A 22,554-nucleotide genomic window follows, 5' to 3' on the forward strand; every position below is an offset into this window, starting at 1 on the left:
AGACAAAAAGAAAAAAAAAGAAATTTACAGTAGGAGTTCCCTTCCAGGTGCAGTGGTTAACGAATCAGACTAGGAACCATGAGGTTGCTGGTTTGGTCCCTGGCCTTGCCCGCCTTGCCAAGTGGGTTAATGATCCGGCGTTGCCATGAGCTGTGGTGTAGGTTGCGGACGCGGCTCGGATCCCGCATTGCTATGGCTGTGGTATAGGCCCCCGCATTGCTGTAGCTGTGGTGTAGGCCGGCGGCTACAGCTCCGATTCGACCCCTAGCCTGGGAACCTCCACATGCCGCGGGAGCCGCCCTAGAAAAGGCAAAAAGACAAAAAAAAAAAAAAAAAAAAAGAAAAGAAAAGAAATTTACAGTAAAATGTCCCTTCAACATCTTACGCAAAGAAGCAAAAAGTTGTAAAAATATCGCATACTTGTAATTTTTACATGTAAAATACATGTACGTTTTATATGTGTTTTGCCCATAGTTATGCAAAATTATTACCACATAGCTATATATATATATACCACATAGCTATATATAGCTGGTAATCTTCATTACCAGCTAGCTAGCAGGTTCCTTGATGGTGGGGCCACGTGTCAATCATCTTTTGGGTGTGACAGAGTAGGTATTTAAAGGTATATTCGAAAGTGGACAAGTGGAGTGAGACTCTCCGCGTAGCAGCGGGTTAAGGAACCGGCATTGTCAATGCTGCTGCTTAGGTCGCTGCTCTGGCTCAGCAGGTTCTACCCCTGGCCCAGGAACTTCCACATGCCAGGCGTGGCAAAAAAAAAAAAGTAAGGACAATACTAAATGAGAAAAATCTACAAAGACATCCGTTGTTTCTGTAGTTAGTATCAATTTGTCAAGCTATTTATAAACAAAATTTTTTTTGTCTTCCCCTTCCCGTATGGTTGCTTTAGCTCTCCCCAGTTTTGGTCAAATGATCCATGTCCAGAGATTAGGCTGCTTTCACACCTAGCCAGCTGTGGCTCTAGAGACCACCAGCTGTAGGGAATCCAGAACCTGCCTTCAAGCCTCTCCAGGAGACAAGTTAGCAATTTCAGCCAGACTGCTCAGAACGTCACCGGCCCCTAGCGTTTCCTCCAGATTGCCCAAAACTCCGGAAAACCCAGAGCTTTCCTCTAGCCCAACTGGAGGAAAGAGCCGCCCTAGGGCAAGCACAAGGGGCAGGGGGCCGCGGGGGCCTGGACGGCCGCAGTGCTACCGGGCCCCTCTAGGGGGCGCGCGCGGCCGGCCCGACCCAGCCGAGCCGACCCGAGGGAAGGCGGAGCGCGGGCGGGGGCTACGCGCTCGGAGCTCGACGCTTCCTGTTCCGGCGCCAGGAGGAGCCGCGCGCTGCTGGTGCTGCTGGTGCTGCCGCCCCCGCCGCCGTCGCCGCTGCCGTCAGTAGGGTTGCGCTCGGTTCTTCAGCGCCAAGTTCCTGCGGACCCATCGCCACTTCTAGACCTTTCCGCGGGCTCGGATCTTGTCGGGTGAGACTGCTTGGGCACTAGCGGAATCGTGGAGGAGAGCGAGGGATCACGCCCAAGCGGGAGGCGGGAGCGGTAACGGAGGTGACTGGAGTAGCTTCTTGGGGGATGGAGGGCTAAGGCTTTCCCCCCGTCATCCTGCTCCCGGCAGCGGGCTGATCTCCGGATCGCCCCCCGGGAGGAGGTGTGGGAGGCGGGTGACGTCGCTCGGGACGGGTTTCTCCGTGCTTGACGTCAGGCTTGGCTGGGGGGCGGGGCGGGGAGCGGGCCTGGCCCCTCCCCCACCCCTTCCCGGGCGGGCACGACCCCTCCCCCATCCCTTCCCGGGCGGGCACGACCCGCTCGCTAGCCGGTTAGCTCCGGTTGATCCCGGACTCCTTTTGTTCGTCTGGCCCTAAAGGGCTGCGGGCCTCGAGCCCCTTGGCCCAGCCCGCCTCCCTCATTCATTACTTCTACTGAAAGGGAGAGGCAGGCCCGATTCTTGGAGGCGTCCTTGGAGCTAATTGAGATTATTCGCAGTGTAACATTCTGGTCGGTATTTCTAGAGCAATTGAAAGCAATTAGAGGAACACCCGTGACAGAAACTATGAGAAGTCCTCAGTTTTGTAATACTCCCCATTTTTAGGATTTAGGAGCGCTTGGTAGCTTTGGACCGTTTTCTTTTAAAAACCAAGAGTAATACTTTTAATAAATATAGATTCTACTGTTGAAGAATCAAACCGTACCCACCTGACCGGAAAAAAGTTTCTAGCATTGCTAGTAAAGAAATACACACTCAGACACCTAGTGGTTCTGAGCGCCTGTTTTGAAAACTAACTCTCATTACATGCGAAGGTAGCCTTAAGAAATCTTACAAAAGTTCTTTTGTTCAGGAGTGTTCATGGGGCAGGAAGAATAGAAATTTTCCTTGCTGCTGGCATTTCTGAACCTCCTGGTCATAACTAGGTTGTCTCCAACTTGTATATACCGGCGTGTTCTTCTCCTCTTTCCAGGAGGAACAGAGCCAATCGCCTAATCGAAATCTTTGGGATCAGTATGTTTTGGAATTCAGAAATCTTTGGATTTTTATCTTTAGAATTTAGAAAGACAATAAGGTGCATAGATGAGAGATCACTCCAGCAGAGTCTGGGCAGCACCCTAATCCATTATTAACATTTGTGCAGATATAGGTAGGAATTAATGAAAATGAGAAATAACGTCAGGTCAGATTTTTGCCACCAAGTAAGGTGTACACCGAACTTGGGAGCATTTCTTTCATTTTTAGAGGTTTCTGAATTGAGAACTACAGATAAGGTTTGTGGACCTATGGTAGCAGTTGTAAAAGCTGAGTTTTGCTGTGTGCCAGACAGTGACCAAGAGGTGTGTTTATTATGCAGGTCTCAATAAATCTGAGTGAGAGTGGGCGCTATTCCAGTCTGCTTTCACCTCTTAGGTTTGCAAAGTTCAGCTTGTCCAGAACCTGCCAGGGGAGAACTGCAATGTTATCTAGTCAGTCATACTTCTGGTGTTTTAACCATATGGAATTCGCCCATGTACCACGGAACGCAAGATAGTATATTTTCCAAGCACTTTTGTTATAGGCACTGGATTTACCAGTCCCATTTAGTCTGTCACATTACCAGCCCATTCTTTTAGTTGAAGTAACAGGTTCATTCAGATGAGCTGACAGACATTCGCACCTTGGTCTGGATACTGCTAAGGCTTACGTCTTCCCCTCTCTATATTCCCACCATTCTGAACTGCTTACATGTCCTTCCCACATCTCTCTTTCATCTCTTGCAGCTTTTGCAGACTTCTCCTCTCCCTAGAGCCTGTCCCACCATCCCCTACTCCCAGCTCTTTCCTCATTGTTCTTCCAGACTGCACAGGCACCACTCCTCAGGATTCCTCCCCTGATACCCTTGCCTTGACTCCTTTGGGAGCTCTTCAGGGTACCCCCATAGTGCCCTGTGCTTACCTGCGGTCAGGTAGCTTCTGTTTAGATGCTAGATCTCTGACAGACCAGCAGCACTTCAAGCCTTTATTCCATGTTCATTTCCCCAAGGCCCAACACAGTACCTGGCACATATGTTCCAATAAGTATCTGAATGTAGAAAATATGGCTGATGTGAGGTTGCTGGAAATATTATTTTTTAATTATATGTTTTTAAGTAACTTAAAGTGTCTGAAATGTTGCAAATCCCTAATTTCTGGAGTTGCCTAAATACAGAGCTTATCTGATAAAAGCTAACACAACTTTCAGATATGCTAATTCAAAAAATACATTTCCACGAAAGTTCCTGTTGTAGAGCAACAGAAACAAATCTGACTAGGAACCATGAGATTGTGGGTTCAATCCCTGGCCTCGCTCAGCAGGTTAAGAATCTGGCATTGCCATGAACTGTGGTATAGGTCACAGACCAGCTTGGATCCTTCATTGCTGTGGTTGTGGGGTGGGCCGGCAGCTGTAGCTCCAATTTGACCCCTAGCCTGGGAACCTCCATATGCCATGGGTGTGGCCCTAAAATAGTAAAAATATATATATATATTTTTTCTCAGTACACTATATTACCATTATCCTCTCGTCCCCATACTAAACAAAACAGTGCAAAAATCCTGCTCTCTCTTAGTGATTCTTAATAAATATCTTACTTCTTTATAACATGTTACAGATTATTAGATATTTTACTAACATGTGGTCAAGAATTACAACTGTTTTGCTGATGAGAAAATGGTCTCTGGTTAAAAAGCTTGCCTTTGTCAACAGATTCAGACAAGAGGATTGATGTCCAGGTTTCATAACAGTATGGCTCCATACTGTTACCGACTCCACCACAGTTTGAAACCCTTTGAAATGTTCCTTATACAGCAGTGAATAGTAATTTATGGAGTTCAACTTTTTTCTTTTTTTTTTTCTTTTTTTGCTTTTTAGGGCCGCACCTTCAGCATATGGAAGTTCCCAGGCTAAGGGTCAAATCAGAGCTATAGCCACTGGCCTGTACCGCAGCCACACCAGATCTGAGCCTCGTCTGCAACCAGTACCACAGCTCATGACAACACTGGATCCTTAACCCACTGAGTGAGGCCAGGGATCGAACCCACATCTTCATGGATGCTAGTCAGGTTCGTTAACTGCTGAGCCACAAACGGAACTCCTGGAGTTCAACTTTTTAAAACCTCCCCATAAATTACTGTTTTTACTTTAAAGGCCACAGGCATTACAGAAATGTTTTCCTTTTCCTAGTGCATGTAAAAGAAATGTTGTACTCTAGTTTAAAATTACTCCTACTCTTCATAAAATACAATGATTATTTTTCACATGATGTATACTGCCATAAAGTGTTAATGAAAAATTGTGGAAGTAATAGCTATAGATTATTCCAAAAAGAAAAACGAAGATCTTCCCTTGATTTTAAACAGTTTTTTTTTTTTTCCCTAGTTCAAGGTTACATTGGCCTCATCTTAGTTGGCATAATCCATATGTTTTGGAATTGTTTTTTAGAAGATCTAAGGTTTTTGTTTTTTGTTTTTTTACATTCTTCAGTTCTTCTCGTATTGGATCACCAACACTATTTTTTAAACCTTTTTATGATAAAGTATTCCCCAAAGAGTAAATTGGGATGTTTTCAATTAATATGAACACTTTATTCTAGGCATGGAGAGCAGGTCGCTTTACTGTGCAATGCCTTAGAACAGGAAGTAGCCTGTTTCTAATCCCTTTAGTCAGGCCTATTATTTCCTCCATCTTCCAGGATTTGATTTTGAATGTAAATTTTTGGAAGCAAGACTCAGTTTAACATTATTTCATTAATGGAATAATATTTTAATGTAATGCTATGATTAATTAACTATAGTTTTTCAAAAACTAAGAAAGAAAGAGTAATTCTGAAAACCTGAACTCAAAGACCATGTGAAATTGAATGTGTTGCTTTGTTGTTTTCTCTTTCAGAAGTAATATGAACTTTGATACAGAACAATTTTCTGTTTCAGAGGGGTTCTCCCTGTTTGAAAACAATGTTATTAGTCTTATGTAGACTTTAAAATTGTGCACTGATAAACTTTCTTCGGAAGTTAGTCCTAAAAATTTACTATTGTGTGATGGGACATTTTAGCATAAAACAAAACTTAATAGGAATGAGTGAATAATTGTATTTGCTATAATTCGTGATGTGTTTTTTAACATATGAATTAAGGGCAAGGTTATAGCAGTTGTTACGGTGGACTTTGAGTTTATTTTCTCTATCATTCTCCATGATAACCAAATCATATTTAATAAAACTTTGTGAATGTAAGAATGGCTCACTATTAAGCTATATATATATGTGCTTGTGGGTATAAATGTGTGTGTGTGTACACACATATATATAATCTATTGTGTATTGATAGGTCAAAGGAGAAAAACTGAGATTAACTCATTAGATGGTAAGAAAATCTTCTAAAGAAATTTAGTGTCCCTTTTTTTTAACCAGCAAAATAGGAATAAATAAATCTAGCAACATAGGCATAAGAAACTTGCTTACTGTAATTTTTTTAAAATCTTAAATCTACAAATGAGAATTATACTTAAACATTAGAAGCATTGCCAAGAGAGTTGAGAAGAAGACTGCTGTGCTTACATTATCACTATTTAACATTTCATCATTTTTTGTCTTTTGTCTTTTTAGGGCCTCACCCATGGCACATCGAAGTCCCCAGGCTAGGGGTCGAATCAGAGCGCAGCAGCTGCCTGCCTACACCACAGCCACAACAACGCAGGATCCTAGCTGTGTCTGAAACCTATACCACAGCTCACGGCAATGCCAGATCCTCAACCCACTGAGTAAGGCCAGGGATCGAACCCGAATCCTCATGGTTACTAGTCAGATTCACTTCTATTGAGCCATGACAGAACTCCTAGCATTTCATTGTTAAGTCCTAGTTTATGCAAAAGAGGAATGAAGTGTAAATATTAGAAAGAGCAGGTAAAATTATTTTTTGCTAATGGCATAATTCTTTACCTGCAGATTTGAGAGAATCAACTGACTCAAATAAAATAATTCAATAATGTCACTCCTTACAGAAGTAACACACTAAAATTTAAAAGCCTTTTCCCATATATGAACAACCAATAAGAAAATATAATGGAGGAGCCAACTTGTAACCATAGGAAAAAGTATACCAAAAGAAACATCAGAGGTCTATACATCTTTCTTTCTTCCTTCCTTCCTTCCTCTTCCTTTCCTTCCTTCTTTCTTTCTTTTTAGGGCTGCATCAATGACATATGGAAGTTACCAGACTAGGGTCAAATAGGAACTATAGCTGCCGGCCTACACTACACCCACAGCAACACGGGACCCAAGCCAAATCTTCAGCCTGTGCTGCAGCTCATGGCACTGGGTCCTTAACCCACTGAGCAGGGCCAGGGATTGAACCCAAGCCCTCATGGATACTAGTCAGATTCATTACTGCTGAGCCACAATGGAAACTCCTATACATCTTTTAAAGATCCATAGAGATCAAAAGAGGAGTTCCTGTTGTGGCTCAGCAGCTTACGAACCCAACTAGTACTCAGGGTTCCATCCCTGACCTCTGTCAGTGGGTTAAGGATCTGGCGTTGCCATGAGTTGTGGTGTAGGTCACAGACAAGGCAATCTGGTGTTGCCTGGCTGTGGCGAGGCCTGCAGCTCCTGTTCAGCCCCTAGCCTGGAACTTCCAAAGGGTGGGTACTGTCCTAAAAAGAAAAAAGAAAAAAAGAGAAAGTATACCATTTAGAAATTTGACTCAAAAAAATTTGTAGGAGACTTGATTTTAAAAACCACTGAGTAATAAATGATAATGTTGGGACTAGGAAGACATACCTTATTCTTGAATGAGAATATTTTATATTTTAAATGTATCAAATGTCCCCTAAATTAATCTGTAAATTTAATGCAGTTTCAACTAGAACGCTAACAGATTCTTTTTTTAAACAAAATAATCTGGAAAAAATAAGCATGAGAATTTTCAGGAAAATCTGGAAAGACAGCAATACTAGGTCATAAAAATCTGTTAAAAATATAAAGCTGCCCTAATAAGATGACATGTTATAGTGTGAATTAGAAAAGAATAAAGCTCACAATACCTATGGGAAATGATGGGGGCTCTACAGTCTGGTGGCTAAGAGCCTTGGCTCTGGATTATACTTGCGTTTAAGTCGCTTCTCTGCTTGTCCCTAGCTCTGTGACCTTAAACAAGTTAACTTGCTAAGCTTCCTTTTCTACAGCTGTCAGCTGGGTATGATGATAGAATCTGCAGCTGCTAAATGAGATTATATACCTAACACACTTAACGGTACCTGTTCCATGATATATATTCAGTATTTGTTGTCAGTAGCAGGTGTAGAATGTGTTAAAGGTAGCTTGTTATGTCAATTGAGAAAAGATAGATTATTCAGTAATTATTATTGGAAAGAAAGATTTTAAATAAGATAAACCATATAAATACTATTAGAAAGCATAGGTGAACTTTTTTTCTCTCATAAATGACAGACAGCTAATTTCCTTAATGTGTTAGAAAGCACTAAAAAAGATGTACTACTAAGTAGTAAAATGATCAAAGTAAAAAAAAAAGTATGTTGCTGTCTAATTTATTATGAAATCAAGGAACAAGCAAAAACTAAGAAAGTGACTGTTGAGTTGGAAGAGGGAATTGATTTGAAAGTAGCCTGTGCAAACCTTGTGGACTGAGGGGAATGTTCCATATCTCAGATGGTTATAGGGGAATTTACAACTGTCAGAGCTTACTGACCTGAACACTAATCCATGCATTTTATTGGGAGTTAATTGTACTTGAGGTTTTTTTGTTTGTTTGTTTTTGTCTTTTTGCCTTTTCTAGGGCCGTTCCTGTGGCATATGGAGGTTCCCGGGCTAGGGTCGAATCGGAGCTGTAACCGCCGGCCTACACCAGAGCCACAGCAATGCAGGATCCGAGCCACGTCTGCGACCTACACCACAGCAACTCTGGATCCTTAACCCACTGAGCAAGGACAGGGGTCAAACCTGCAACCTCATGGTTCCTAGGCAGAGTCGTTAACCACTGAGCCATGATGGGAATTCCTGTACTTGAGTTTTATTTATTTATTTATTTATTGTCTTTTTGCTATTTCTTTGGGCCGCTCCCGCGGCATATGGAGGTTCCCAGACTAGGGGTCGAATCGGAGCTGTAGCCACCAACCTACGCCAGAGCCACAGCAACACCAGATCTGAGCCACATCTGTGACCTACACCACAGCTCACGGCAACACTGGATCCTTAACCCACTGAGCAAGGGCAGGGACCGAACCCGCAACCTCATGGTTCCTAGTCAGATTCGTTAACCACTGCCACGACAGGAACTCCTGTACTTGAGTTTTAAAGATTGAAAAACATAATCCAAAGCCATGAGCATATTCACAGAAAAAGAAGTCTAAATGAGGTATTAAATATAAATGATGCTCTGCTTTCCACCTAATTATGTAAGTTAAAACAACAAGATGCCAGTTTTTTTAACCTATCATAATTGAAAATGACTTACAAATTTAATAACATCCGGTGATGAAGGGGAATTTTAAAAAGATAGTGTAGGAGTTCCCTTTGTGGTTCAGCGGTTAACGAACCCAACTAGGATCCACAGGGATGAGGGCTCAGTCCCTAGTCTCTGCTCAGCAGGTTAAGGATCCGGCATTGCCGTGAGTTGTGGTGTAGGTCAAAGACGAGGCTTGGATTTGGCTTGGCTGTGGTGTGGGCTGGTGGCAACAGCTATGATTCGACCCCTAGCCTGGAAACTTCCAGATTTCGAGGGTGTGGCCCTAAAAACAAACAAACAAAAAGAATAAAAAGGATAGTGTAAACTGGCATGGGCTTTTTGAGATGGATTTTAGATGACCTTACCTGTCGATTATATATTTCACCTCTAGTACATTTCCCTGATGATAGACTCAGAAAGATGTGTTGAGAGATGTTCATTGTGTTGTTATTTAAAACAATTCAAAATGTGAACAATCTAAACTGCCACCAAATTGAGTGTAAACTGAATTATGGATCACTTTTATGTGATGTGCAACCATTAAAAAGGGATGAAGTTCATAGAGCTGTATGAATGAACTATTATAGAAATTATAAGTGATTAAGATTCCATTTAAGTTAAAATGATAGAAAGTTACTTAAAGAATATACAAGAAATGGTAAACACTGGTTTTGAAATATTCCTTCTTTTTTTTTGTTTTTGTTTTTGTTTTGTTTTAGGAAAATGTCTGATGAATTTTCGGTAAGTTGATGTATTTATTCTTCATAGGTTTTTGGCTCTTAGGAAAAAAAGGCGTGGTCCTGATTGTGGGCCATAAGTTTAAGAGAAATAGCTTTTGTGATCCTTGGATTTTTTTTTTTTTTTTTTTTTTGGCATGTGATTTTGATAGATGATTTGCCTTAATTTACTTAGCTTTAATGTGTTTGAAAATGCATTCTGTCTGTTTATTTCTTTATAACTCCTTAAAGTGTTAAGTCTGTCCTCTTATCCTGATGTTAATAATAGCCAACATCTGTTGAAAATTATATACCAGGCACTGTATTAAGTGCATTACATGAGTTATCTTGTTAAGCATCAAGTTAGCCCTAAGATACTGTTTTGAAAATGAGGAAACCCAAAGCTCAGAAAGGGTATATAACTTATTTGAACTAAAACCAGGATTCAGCTCACACTATGCTGATCAGCTGTATTTAGCAAACTTGAGTTTCTCTGTGGAATTTGCACTGTAAAACTGAAATTCAAGGTAACTCCTCAAATTTTGTATTAAATAAGTTGTTTTTAAATTGGCTTTTGAAGAATCCCTAAACCTTTATGGGTTTATATTCATGTTTGGCATTACTTGTCCCTGAATGAGATGAGTAAGACATGCTTGTTTTGTATTCCAGTTGGCAGATGCACTACCTGATCACTCCCCTGCCAAAACCTCTGCTGTGAGCAATACAAAACCTGGCCAACCTCCTCAAGGCTGGCCAGGTTCCAGCCCTTGGAATAACCCAAGTGCTCCACCTTCTGTGCCATCTGGACTCCCACCAAGTGCAACACCCTCCACTGTGCCTTTTGGACCAGCACCAACAGGAATGTATCCCTCTGTGCCTCCCACTGGACCACCTCCAGGACCCCCAGCACCCTTTCCTCCTTCTGGACCATCATGCCCCCCACCTGGTGGTCCTTATCCAGCCCCAGCTGTGCCAGGCCCTGGCCCCACAGGGCCTTATCCTACACCAAATATGCCCTTTCCAGAGCTTCCAAGACCATATGGTGCACCCACAGATCCAGCTGCAGCTGGTCCTTTAGGTCCATGGGGATCCATGTCTTCTGGACCTTGGGCACCAGGAATGGGAGGGCAGTATCCTACCCCTAATATGCCATATCCAGCTCCAGGGCCATATCCTGCTCCTCCTCCTCCCCAAGCACCAGGGGCAGCACCTCCTGTTCCATGGGGCACTGTTCCCCCAGGAGCCTGGGGACCACCAGGGCCATATCCTGCCCCTGCAGGATCATATCCCTCACCAGGACTCTATCCTGCTCCCAGTAATCCTTTTCAAGTGCCTTCAGGACCTTCTGGTGCTCCACCGATGCCTGGGGGCCCCCATGTGAGTGTTTAATTTGTTATTTAACATGTACTAATAGTCCCATAAGCACAAATGACAGATTGTCTCCAGTTTGGGATGGAAGATTAGAAAGCTTTTTAACCTTTTTAAAAAAAACAAAAACAAAACCAAAAAACTGTATATAAAGTAAGAGTAAATTTCAAGCTTCAGATGAACTTTGGGTAAAACATTTAAAAGGATGAAAGCACAAGTTACACATTCCTGATACTAAAAATAAGAAACTTCCCCAAAGACTGTACTGTAGTGAGCAATGTCCTCAAATAGCATTCATCGGGTAAACTCAGATGTATTTCATTGGACTTTTTAAAATTATAACATTTCTCAGTAATGTTTTCTAGTATCATAGCAAAGCACAAAGTTCAATAAAAGTAATCTCTGCCATTCTGGCTGGATATAGAGGTAGTTTGTTTTTTTTTTTTAAAGAGAATCCAAGGCAGTGAATGTGTGATGTCGCCCTTCTTTGATACAACTGCCTGTAGTGTTTCTCGGTCAAGGTTTTGTTAGATCCTTAGCAGCGTTGAGCTCCAGGTTATACCACTCTTCTGCTTTGCCAGTTATATATAATGCCATATGCTTTACTGTCAGCCAGGCTAGAATAGGGTTGATACCTTAGTGGAGGACCCTGTCTCAAACATATGACCAAATAGAAAAGCACCCTGTTTCCCCGTGAACTGAGCCAAGCCAGATTCTTAGGGGGAAAAAAAATCTATTTATTCTTAACAAAGAATGAATCATATCTCCAACCATATTAATCAGTCATCCACTTGAATTGTAATGGAAAAAAATCTTAAAGGGCCCTCAACTTCTTTTCATTAGTTTAAGTTGCTATTATATAGTCTTTAAAAATTTTTTTTCTAAATTGTATGCCAGAATAAGTGATGATTTGCCGTTTGGATTTATTAAGCAATAAATAAATTTTATTTTAAGCCACAGCAAGGAGTTAGTAAACTCCATTTACGAAATCTAGAAGTTTACTTTTTCTTTTTTCTGTTGCAGTCTTACCATTAAGTTAACAATGGACGAAGAGATGACGCTTTGCTTTTTGAAGTACATATATATATGCACATGAATGCATATATAAAAATTGCTGTTTCACTATTCTTAGAGGGCATTCATGAAAGAACACCTCTTGCACCTCTCAGAAGATATCTGCCTCTTGTGCTTGGATGTTTAGTACATCTGATGGATATAATCAGATAAAAATGTAAAAGTAAATCATTCAAATGTGATTTTTATTCGGTTTTTATGGAAAGTTAAAGTTAATAAGTATATTGAATAGCTCTTTGATACAGTTGTTTAAAAGAAGTTTTCGATTTGTTTAAATTATGAAACTGAACACTTATATAATCACTTTTTCCCGTAAATAAACACACTTTGAAAACAATCACATTGTCATAATTTAAACAAATGATGCCTCTCAACATCTTGAGCTGCTCTATCTATAGGATAAATAACCTGGTCCTCTTGAGGTTATATTTTGGATATAGATTTTAATACTATTGGTAATTATTGTCAGATGTTGAGTTCATTTTTATCCTTGAGCTTTTAGTAAGAACTTTTCCTTCATTTTGACTTCCACCTGATTTGTTTTATTTTTAGCCAGATGGGTTGTAACAACTCTAAAATCTGCCCTTGATGGAAGCTAACTTTTTTCCTTAATGCAGGCCAGCATGTATGTCAATTATATTCTGAGAGCATTGGTGATCTCTTTGTATTGCTTAGAACAGATTATTTTGAGATGTCCATATTACTTTGGGAAGAGCTCAAGGAAGAAACTAATTCTCCTTCATCTGAATCCACACGTAGAGGAGACCCTGAGAGTTGCTTTATGGTAACAAATAATTTGCATTCCCACAGGACACTCTTCTACAGGACCTTCCCTGTAGCCCCCTCTTCCTCAGTTCTTTAGAAGGAGCACAGCCTTTGATTCATCCCTGATACGGAAAACTGGCACACTCTAGGGGTCTGTCACAAACACACAGATGTTAATGTTTAGAGAACCTTCGTCATACAGACGAGCAATTGAAATATGTATGTCTCTCAGAGTCTGGTTAAGCTATGTCGTTGTCAATTGCATAGTTTCCTGGATCTGTTTGTAAAGTGCTTATGGCTAACAGTTCAGTTCTGTATTTTTTGACAGGTAAATAGGTAGAAGAATAAGTGCCATCCTTAAAAATTATTCTCTAGCTCTAACAATAATAATAAAGTGTAGATCTCTGCAATTGAGTTTAAAGCATTGTGACTGTTACTTAAAAATAAGTGTTGTTTGTAACCTTCAAAGTAGCTTTTTGGCACCTTACCTTAAAATCACATTTTTAGATTTGGGATATAACTGACCATGTTATTTGTCAAATAACATTTTGAAATTTTGAATGTATCCATTGGGTTACTAAAATGTGAATTTCTTGAGCAGTATATGAGAGATTTATGCTGGAGCTCTTATTTTTGCTTAGAAATAAAATAATTTAGTAGTTTATTTCCCTTATAGTTAAAAATGTCAAGAATGCCAAATGCTGCCAAGTTAATGGTTTGATAGCTACCTCCTTTTTAAGAAAGCAAGATTGCCACCTTTGAGAGAAGTATTCAGTTTAGGCCTCCCTTTTAAGTGGATGACAAATTCAAGCTTTCAGAATTGAAACTAATTTGTTTAGATATTTTCAGACTGGGGAATGTTAGCCAGCTCTTTCGTAGTGGCAGTCTTTTATTCTTGCACTTCTCTGCTGGGACAAGTGGCAGCTATCTACAACACTCTTGGAATCTGTTGTCAAAGTATCCTTCAGTTTATAAGGCAGTAGCCTAAGAAGGTGTCAGAGCTTAAATTATCCATCTGTTTCATAATGTCTATCATAATGTCAGCTAACTCTGGAGGGGTGATAGGAACAGTGAGATGGCAGCAAAGATATCTCTCCTTTTGGTTATTTTGGTTGCCCCACATTGTGATAAGTGGACAACTCTGGCTTTAAATAAAATAATTAATGTAACACTAGAGAGGATAATGTCTGACTAAAAGAAAAAGAGGTAATGAGTTTGGGAATCTGTAATTGTGGAGTCCATTTATGATTGGAGAAAACCTTCTGCTCAAGGACTTGAAGGGCCATGACTACAAGATTTGGAATTACTATCCCTTATAAGTATATTAACTTTGCTGGCGACCCATACTGCCAGTGTGCCCTAGAGGACACTGCCATTTTAAATTTTGCGTTTCAAGTATCTTCTAAGTAATATTTGGGTTTGGTTGGTTTTTGTTTTTCTTTTTTTTTTTTTTTTTTAATGTAAGAGTGGAAATCAGAGGGAATAAGTTTGCTTTTACATTATTTTTAATTCTTTTAAGCATCATTTCTCAACTTGGAGAAGGGGCAACTCAATTCTTGTGGGTACTCTGGGGCAAAAAGTATTTTTAGGTTCAGGGCGGAGTTTTAAGGGTGGAATGGAGGAAAGCATCTAAGAAGGTTTTTGTCTTTACAAGGGAATAACATTGCTTTTAAAACAAGTTGTGCTAGGCTGAGATTGGTTTGTAGAAGAGACTGCTTGTTAGAAAGTATGTTTGGTCTTAAGGGAATTCGAAGTATGGAATATGCTGGCATTTGGACTTTCAGAGCAAGAATTTTAAGATAAATGTGATGGAGATAGTTGAGATATGTTGAGGAATAGTGTTTCTGGAATTAGGACTTTACTTAGAGTTTGAAACATTGAACCTAAAAATGACACCAGAAAATTCAAATAGAGACCGTTAGGTCCTCATTCACACACTCAGTCCTCAGGAATCAGGACTCCTGAAAGGAGTACTTACAATGCCTGGCCTGTCTACTGGACTCCGCCCGACACTTTTGCGCTTTTGAAGATGGCTGTTAACAGCTCTGACTCCACAGGCCTGTTTTCTGTAAAGTATGATATTGATTATTTGGGCATAGACAATACATTTTTTAATTCCCCAAAGGCTTTCCTTCTTTGCCATTTACAGTTATTGTTTTCAGTAGAGAATAATAAAAGGGCAGAGAAGAAAGAGGTGAGTTTTTGGCCTTGGTCCTCACTTTCTAGGAAAGAAGTTGGTTTTGCCCCTCATACTTTTACCTCACAAATAATTTGAGCTACCTATTGTACTCAGATGTACAGTTTTTGAAATTATTCGTGTACATCAGCATAGCTCTACTCAGAGTTTCAATTTAAATACCATGCCAAGTTTGCATATCAGTCAGTTGCCTACACTTCTAAATGATTCATGCCAGTGTCTTCCTTCCTCACCCTGAATAATCTAGTGCTAGATTTATAAAATGCCTGGTTTATAAACCTTGGAAATTAAACCTAAGCACAGACCTTCAAGTGTTCACGTTTTTGAGAAGCATAAGGCTTAATTCAGATGAATCACACTGATACACTGTACTATGCATAGAAAGTGGTGGGTGGCTTTCAGGGAAGACTATAATCTTAATAAAGCAATATTTAGTATTGAAGACAGATACTGTTCTTTTTATGTTTCAGAATTCTGCCAAGTAAAACAAAAATTGCCAATAAAATAATCAGTATTAAAGAAGTGCCATGCAAGCTTCTGGCAATAGAAAACATCTGAAAACTGCATTCATTCAGCAGACATTTAAATGTCTATGATCCAGGTGCTTTGCCAGATGCCAGAGATACAGAGATGAAAGAATGCCTGTCCTTCAGAGACTTACAGCCCAGGGGAAGCATTGCAGAGTTGATTAGTACCCCCAGTATTAGTTACCTGGATAAACATTCTAGTATTGCTGCTGGTAGAAATTAGAGACCAGCCTTTGGGCATTTAAAAGTAAGAAAATGCTTTTCAGGACTGTATTGTCAGTGCAACTATTCAAGCATGTGAAGTAATGGGATATTTTTCCCCTGGATAAAGGCACTTTCCTGCCTGTCACTGATTAGCAGATACTGATTTGTTGCCATTAAGTAAGCTTGACTTCTGATGTGTGCTCTATAAAGATTTTTTTTCTTGGTATTGTGATTTTTTTTTTCATTGACTCAATAATGACAAATTTAATGTATGTAATTGTCTATGCATTTTAAGTTAAACTGCCTACAATGTGATTTGAGACATAAACATTTGTATTATGAACTGTAAGCAGTCTGTTTAAGATGTTAGGTTTTATCACCTGCTGCTGTATTTGTAAACAAAGACAAATGTTGCTTTAAGACGTAATTATAATTAGGAATAGTCTATGGATGTGATACTTGATATTTTTTAAGATAAACCTTTGCTTTTGTGTATTATACCTGGAAACTTTTTTTAAAGTGTATTTTCATGGTTTTACAGCTTTTCTACCAATTTTATTAATTAGGCCCAATTCTTGACTTTCTAGAACAAGTTTGGAGCCTAATTAACTGCAAATCTGTTGTCATAAAGAAAGGGAAAAAAGGGCCTGAGACATCCATCTGTATGTGGCCTGCGTTCACTATGGCATTTAAATAGGCTGCCTGGGAACAACCCCTCCTCCACAAACCATCATTCAGCAATGAAGTGTCCATTGTGAGGACTTGTTCTTCTCCCTTCAAGGCTATTCTCTGTAACAAGGTTATCTGTACACATGAAGCTCGGCAACCTTCCCTAGCTGCCCCTGCTGCCACCATCCCCGCTTTCTTGTATGAAAGATCCTGCTCTGCCTGTGGTTAAGATAAGGGTCACATTATTCAACTTGATGTATAGTTGCCATTCCTTCCCACATCGGGGGTTACTAGCCTTTCCTGAAACCCAGTGTAAGTAGGGCTATAAATGACCGAATAATTTATACTATATTCTACTTCTGAAAAGGATTTATGTTTTTGCCTTGTAACTGGACAAAATGCAACAAGTTTTTAAAATTGCATTTGATGTCCTCATTCATACCTCCAAAACTTAGCACTAATCATTTTGCAACAGATCTCTGAAGCAAAATAGAATCCTAAATATAAGCTCACTTATATTTTTTGTCTTTTTAGGGCCGCACCCCAGGCATATGGAGGTTCCCAGGCTAGGGGTCAAATCAGAGCTGTAGCCCCTGGCCTATACCACAGCCACAGCAACGCCAGATCTGAGCTGAGACTGCAGCTTAACCCACAGCTCACAGCAATGCCAGATCCTTAACCCACTGAATGAGGCCAGGATCCAACCTGCAACCTCATGGATACTAGTCAGATTCGTTTCTGCTGGGCCATGGTCACTTATTTTAGATAAGACAATGCGATAGAATTCTAATACCAAAAGAGAATTTGGACCATCTCTATGGTGGTCTGTGGCTTGATCCTATAGCATTTGAACATTATTCTTGTTAAGGGAAGGCTTTTATGTTTTTTTTTTTTTTTTTTTTTTTTTTTTTTTTTTTTTCTTTTTTTGTCTTTCTGTCTTTTGTTGTTGTTGTTGTTGCTATTTCTTGGGCCGCTCCCGCGGCATATGGAGGTTCCCAGGCTAGGGGTCGAATCAGAGCTGTAGCCACCGGCCTACACCAGAGCCACAGCAACGCGGGATCCGAGCCGCGTCTGCAACCTACACCACAGCTCACGGCAATGCCGGATCGTCAACCCACTGAGCAAGGGCAGGGACCGAACCCGCAACCTCATGGTTCCTAGTCGGATTCGTTAACCACTGCGCCACGATGGGAACTCCGGAAGGCTTTTATGTTGATGCACTGAAGAGTTGTTTGTGTGTGTGTGTGTGTCTTTTTGCTATTTCTTGGGCCGCTCCTGTGGCATATGGAGGTTCCCAGGCTGGGGGTCAAATTGGAGCTGTAGCCACCGGCCTACACCAGAGCCAAAGCAACGCGGGATCCGAGCCGCGTCTGCAACCTACACCACAGCTCACAGCAACGCCGGATCGTTAACCCACTGAGCAAGGGCAGGGACCGAACCCGAAACCTCATGGTTCCTAGTCGGATTCGTTAACCACGGTGCCACAACGGGAACTCCTGAACAATTTTTTTTTTTGGCCACACCCGAGGCATGCACAAATTCCCAGACCATGGATCGAACCAGCATCATAGCAGGGACAACTCCAGATCCTAAACCCACTAAGGCACCAGGAAACTCCAAACAATATATTTTGTAGTTCTCTGGGGTTCTAGGAATGAGGAGGAGACAGAGTAGTCCGGTTAAGCCTACTTCCTCTCTGCTTGCTTGCTTTCTCTAGAGCAATTTGACAATTACATTGTATGTGTTTTAGTTAGTGTATCAGTCACTTTGGGCTGCCAGTACAGAATACAGACTGAGTGGTTTAAACAGTAGAAGTTCTTACAGTTCTGGAGGCTAGGAAATCCACAATCAAGGGCATGCCAATTCAGTTCACTTCAGTTCCCTGATGAAAGCTCTTCGTGGCTTGCCACCTTCTTACTGTTTCTTCTCATGTGGGGAGAGAAGAAGCAAGCTTTTAGTTGTCTCTTACACAGACACTAATCCCATCATAGAAGCCCCATCTCCAGATACCATCACACTGTGGGTTAGGACTTAAGTTTTACTGCTTTTAAATTTTTAAAACTTGTAAATGACAACATCTCCCAGTCGAGGTTTGCTAAAATCAGTCATATCCACAGTTATAATAGAATATCCATCTAGAATTCTAAGCTCTGCTTACAAAGTGTTCGTGTCACACAGGAAAAGAGGAAGATTTTGCTCTGTCTTGTATTATTTTAGGCCTCTTTTTTTAAGATGGTCATTTAGATTAGCATTCCCTAAAGAGAGGTATATTAAAAAGCCTTTTTTAGGGATAAGGAAATCTTTAAAGAGAAATTAAACAGGAGTTTCCGCTGTGGTGCAATGAGTTAAGAATCCAATTGAAGCGGTCGATGTCACTGCACAGGTTCAGTCCCTAGCCCAGCACAGTGGGTTAGCTCATTGAATTCTTAACACCATACAATCTAGGAGGAGACAGAAGTGAGTCCAGTTGACAGTTTACGTGCACTGTTCCAATTAAGCCTCACAACCAACCTCTAAAACCAGGACAGTTCTTAATCCCCATTTTATATTAAAGATGATGGGACTGAGGCTAAGACGTAGAGCTCACATAGCTGGTGTGTTATGGAGCTGAGATTAGAATCCTAGGTGTGACTGATGGCACAGCTTTGCTGCAGCACGGGCTTTCCTAAGGACAACAGGTTCTCTATCTTACCCATGTCTGATGTGGTTGCCTTGGTGCTATACTTCTTCCAAAATTGTACACCTGGAAAGCCAAGTCCATCTAACATTTATTGAATGCTAGGTAGCAGACTTTTCACACATTTTGTGCCAGTGAATTAGTTTGACTGGTTGTTCACTTTAAAAAGCTAGTGTTTGAGGAGTGTCCGTCATGGCTCAGTGGTTAACGAATCCGACTAGGAACCATGAGGTTGCGGGTTCAATCCCTCGCCTTGCTCAGTGGGTTAAGGATCTGGCATTGCCATGAGCTGTGGTGTAGGTCGAAGATGTAGCTCAGATCCTGTGTTGCTGTGGCTGTGGCCAGTGGCTACAGCTCCGATTCAACCCCTAGCCTGGGAACATCCATATGCTGCAGGAGCAGCCCTCAAAAGCCAAAAAGACAAAAACAAACAAAAAAACTACTGTTTGAAATGCACATCCTTAGAGTTGGGTGAATAGGCACAGTTCTCAAACTGCTAACTTAGTTGTATTTTCAAAAACAAAAATAATATTCAAGGTGTAGCAGCCAGGAGAAGGTTAAAAAATGGATATGAGAATTGTTATATAAGGTACTAGATGATCAAGTCCCTCATTTCTGCCCTAATGACTATTGAAGACCCTGATTATCCAACTGCCCTGAAGTGGGAAAGGCTTGGACAAGGCTGTCAGAGGGGCAGAGACAAAAGCGGTCTCTGTTGGTAGTAGATGAGCAGCCAATATGTACACGAACTGCACAGAGGGTGGGGGAGTCCAAGGGAGGTTCTGCCAAGTATGGCTTGACAGTTCTTTTTTTAAACTTGCCAACACAGGACATGCTAAGTTAAAACGTCTTAACTGTTGCTTAGTTACTGCAACACAGAAAAATCTCAAGTACTAAACTTAATGAATACCTGGATCTCCTCTTGAATGCCCAAAGAAATCTATATATAAAAAAAAAAAAAAGACCAAACTACATGACTAATGATCAGACTCATACTTGGGCTTTTTATAGCAGTGGAATGAAGAGGATTAATGTGAATTAGGAGAAGCCTCTTTACAAACTTCACAAGACTTCTTATCTGAAAGGTGGTAATAAGTCTCCACCTCTGGCAAGTCCATAATAGAAATCTGATCAAATTCTAGAATGCAGCTGTTCATGGTTCAATGAGCAGCGTGATTGCTGGGGATTCGGGGGCAGTTTTTAGCTTTGAGCTTAGCAGGGCAGAGTTGATTTGGTGCAACTGACTAGCTCCCTGTGCTTATTTACCTAATCTGTAAAACAGATAATATACAAAGTACTCAAAGCAGCAGGAGAGGACAATGGAACATTCTTTCCACTAGCTGAGGGGTTCTATTTGGTGTATTAGCATAACTAAAGGATCACACATCTAATGTATAGTATCTATATTAATGCTCTTTTAAAAAAATCAGATTGTCAAATTTGAAGGCTAAAAGTTATATACAATGTGAATATATTTATTGAACACAAAGCATTATAAGTAGTTATACATGCCAGTTTGCCTGGGACAACTCTGATTTATATTGTCTAAGCATAATTATTAACAGCACCCTCCTTGGGTTCTCAAGTGTCCCAGTTCCAAGGATAAATTATATGGTTATCCTAACTATAACAAAAGAGAACACAAGATATTCCATGTTTGTTTCCTGAGATTTAAAAAAAAAAAAAAATTCTAGGAGTCCCCTTGTGACTCGGCAGGTTAAAGATCTGGCATTGTCACTGCTGTGGTGTGGGTTCAGTCCCTGGCCTAGGAACCCCCGCATGCTATGGGTGCAGCACAAAAAAAAAAAAAGAAAGAAAGAAAAAATCTAAAAAACATTTCACTTTGCTGTACAGCAGAAATTGGCACGACATTGTAAATCAACTATAATTTAAAAATTAAAAAAAAACACTTCAGCATAGAATTACCTTTGATTCATGCATACTATCTAGGGTGCCACTTATATTGCATCTTATACAGGCAAAGAAAAGTGTCCTAGTCACTTAATTGCAGCCACAGTTGTCTTCAGAAAATCCCCAAAGAAGAGAGCATATTCTAGTCCTGGAACAGGAAGCCATGCCTTTTTAAATAGAGAAGCCAGATAGAGAAGGAAAGATGAAATAAAGTTTCCTACTTTTCTGGGCATCTCTCCAAGGGTTTCTGCCTCAGAGCCTCAAATGTGTCTTTTTTTTTTTTTTTTTTTTTTTCTCTCTCTCTCTCTCCATTCTGAAAGCTGTTTCTCTTAAAGCTCTGAGTTCTTTCCTAACATAATCCTCTCAGACTGAGTAGTACTGAAAATTATGTCCAGTTCTGGGGGTCCTTTAGCTACTGCATACAAACTACCAAATCTGTGACAAAATTGCATTGCATTTCCTCCAGTCCTGGCTGACATGAGTGTTTCTCATTCATAGTAATGGTGGAGGGGAGGGCAGGGGAGGAGACAGTGAAATTATTTCATAAGGTACATTAGTGGCAGGAAATAAATGATGAAAACTTGTTAAGCTATTTCAGAAGTATCTGTTGGCCGCCATAATAGTTCTCAATTTTTTGCTACTTGAGGCACATTTTTTAATACCAGAACTTGTGGCTCCCTCCCCTGTAAGGATTCATTGTTCCATGGGTTGTCTTCATAGGCTTGGTAGAGCATCTGCTGCCACACCCAAGTTCCCAAGTCCTCTCACAATGGCTACACTGCAAAGTCCTTGCAGTGGCAGGAGCCGTTTTTCCTTGGTGCTGGCATACTGGCACACTCCCGCCCTGCAGTCTGAATCCTGCGCTTTCTTTACCATCAGCAGCATCTTCTCAGCTTTCTATTCTGACAGCCATTGCCATAAAAGTACATGTCCCCAGCTATGGCAAAAATTAATTTTGCACCTTGACCACAATTGAGTGACACATCTGTCCTCAGCACACTATTAGGCTGCAGTGCTTGTGAAGTTAGAATTGGAAATGCCTCACTGAAAACATCAGTTTGAATAGAAAGTGAAACCTCAAAATGCTCCAAGTTTGGAGCATTTGAGGTCATCTGCTGCCAACACTTTTCATAACAAAGTACTTGGGAATCCCATCTGACTTATTTATCAGAAATTTATTGTTCGCAAAGAACTCATACTCTTTGTATAAAGAAAAACTTATTAGCATTACCAGGGGGAGGGTTGGAAGGGAGATGCAACTAGGAACAGGAGTTGATGGAAGGCTTGATAGAGTCTGCTAACGTTCTACTGAGTAGGCTGATACAAATGTTCGTCCTATTTAACTCCAAAGATGCGTAATACTCTTGAATACAATTTACATTTTTTTTTAAGTATATGGGGCCTGAGCACCTAATATCGAACAGAAGCCCAGTTTCACCCAGATTCTCTTTGAGAAAGGAAAACAG

The 22,554-nt window shown here is 40.7% G+C and overlaps 1 protein-coding gene and 1 long non-coding RNA gene across 4 annotated transcripts in view; one reads left to right on the plus strand and one right to left on the minus strand.

Annotated features, from left to right (window-relative positions):
- The window catches only part of LOC110262207, a 29,110-nt gene extending 10,473 nt beyond the window's left edge, over positions 1–18,637 (minus strand). The window contains exons 1-2 of the long non-coding RNA XR_002346959.1: positions 18,323–18,637; positions 3,438–3,563 (exon numbers count right to left, since the gene is read on the minus strand). This is a non-coding gene — a long non-coding RNA (uncharacterized LOC110262207). The remainder of the gene's footprint in view (positions 1–3,437; positions 3,564–18,322) is intronic.
- MAPK1IP1L (mitogen-activated protein kinase 1 interacting protein 1 like) lies at positions 1,294–16,366 on the plus strand. 3 transcript variants are annotated; one of them, XM_003121818.5, is made up of 4 exons: positions 1,294–1,483; positions 9,700–9,721; positions 10,366–11,073; positions 12,088–16,344. In XM_003121818.5, the coding sequence occupies exons 2-4, from the start codon at positions 9,704–9,706 to the stop codon at positions 12,097–12,099; spliced, it is 738 nt and encodes a 245-aa protein (XP_003121866.1). In that variant the 5' UTR covers positions 1,294–1,483; positions 9,700–9,703; the 3' UTR covers positions 12,100–16,344. The 3 variants fall into 3 exon arrangements, with proteins under 3 accessions (XP_003121866.1, XP_020957939.1, XP_020957934.1); XM_021102280.1 differs by having other exon boundaries at positions 1,305–1,564; positions 15,571–16,366; XM_021102275.1 differs by having other exon boundaries at positions 1,305–1,483; positions 15,571–16,366.

Source organism: Sus scrofa, chromosome 1 (assembly GCF_000003025.6).
Source record: "Sus scrofa isolate TJ Tabasco breed Duroc chromosome 1, Sscrofa11.1, whole genome shotgun sequence".
NCBI lineage: Eukaryota > Metazoa > Chordata > Mammalia > Artiodactyla > Suidae > Sus > Sus scrofa.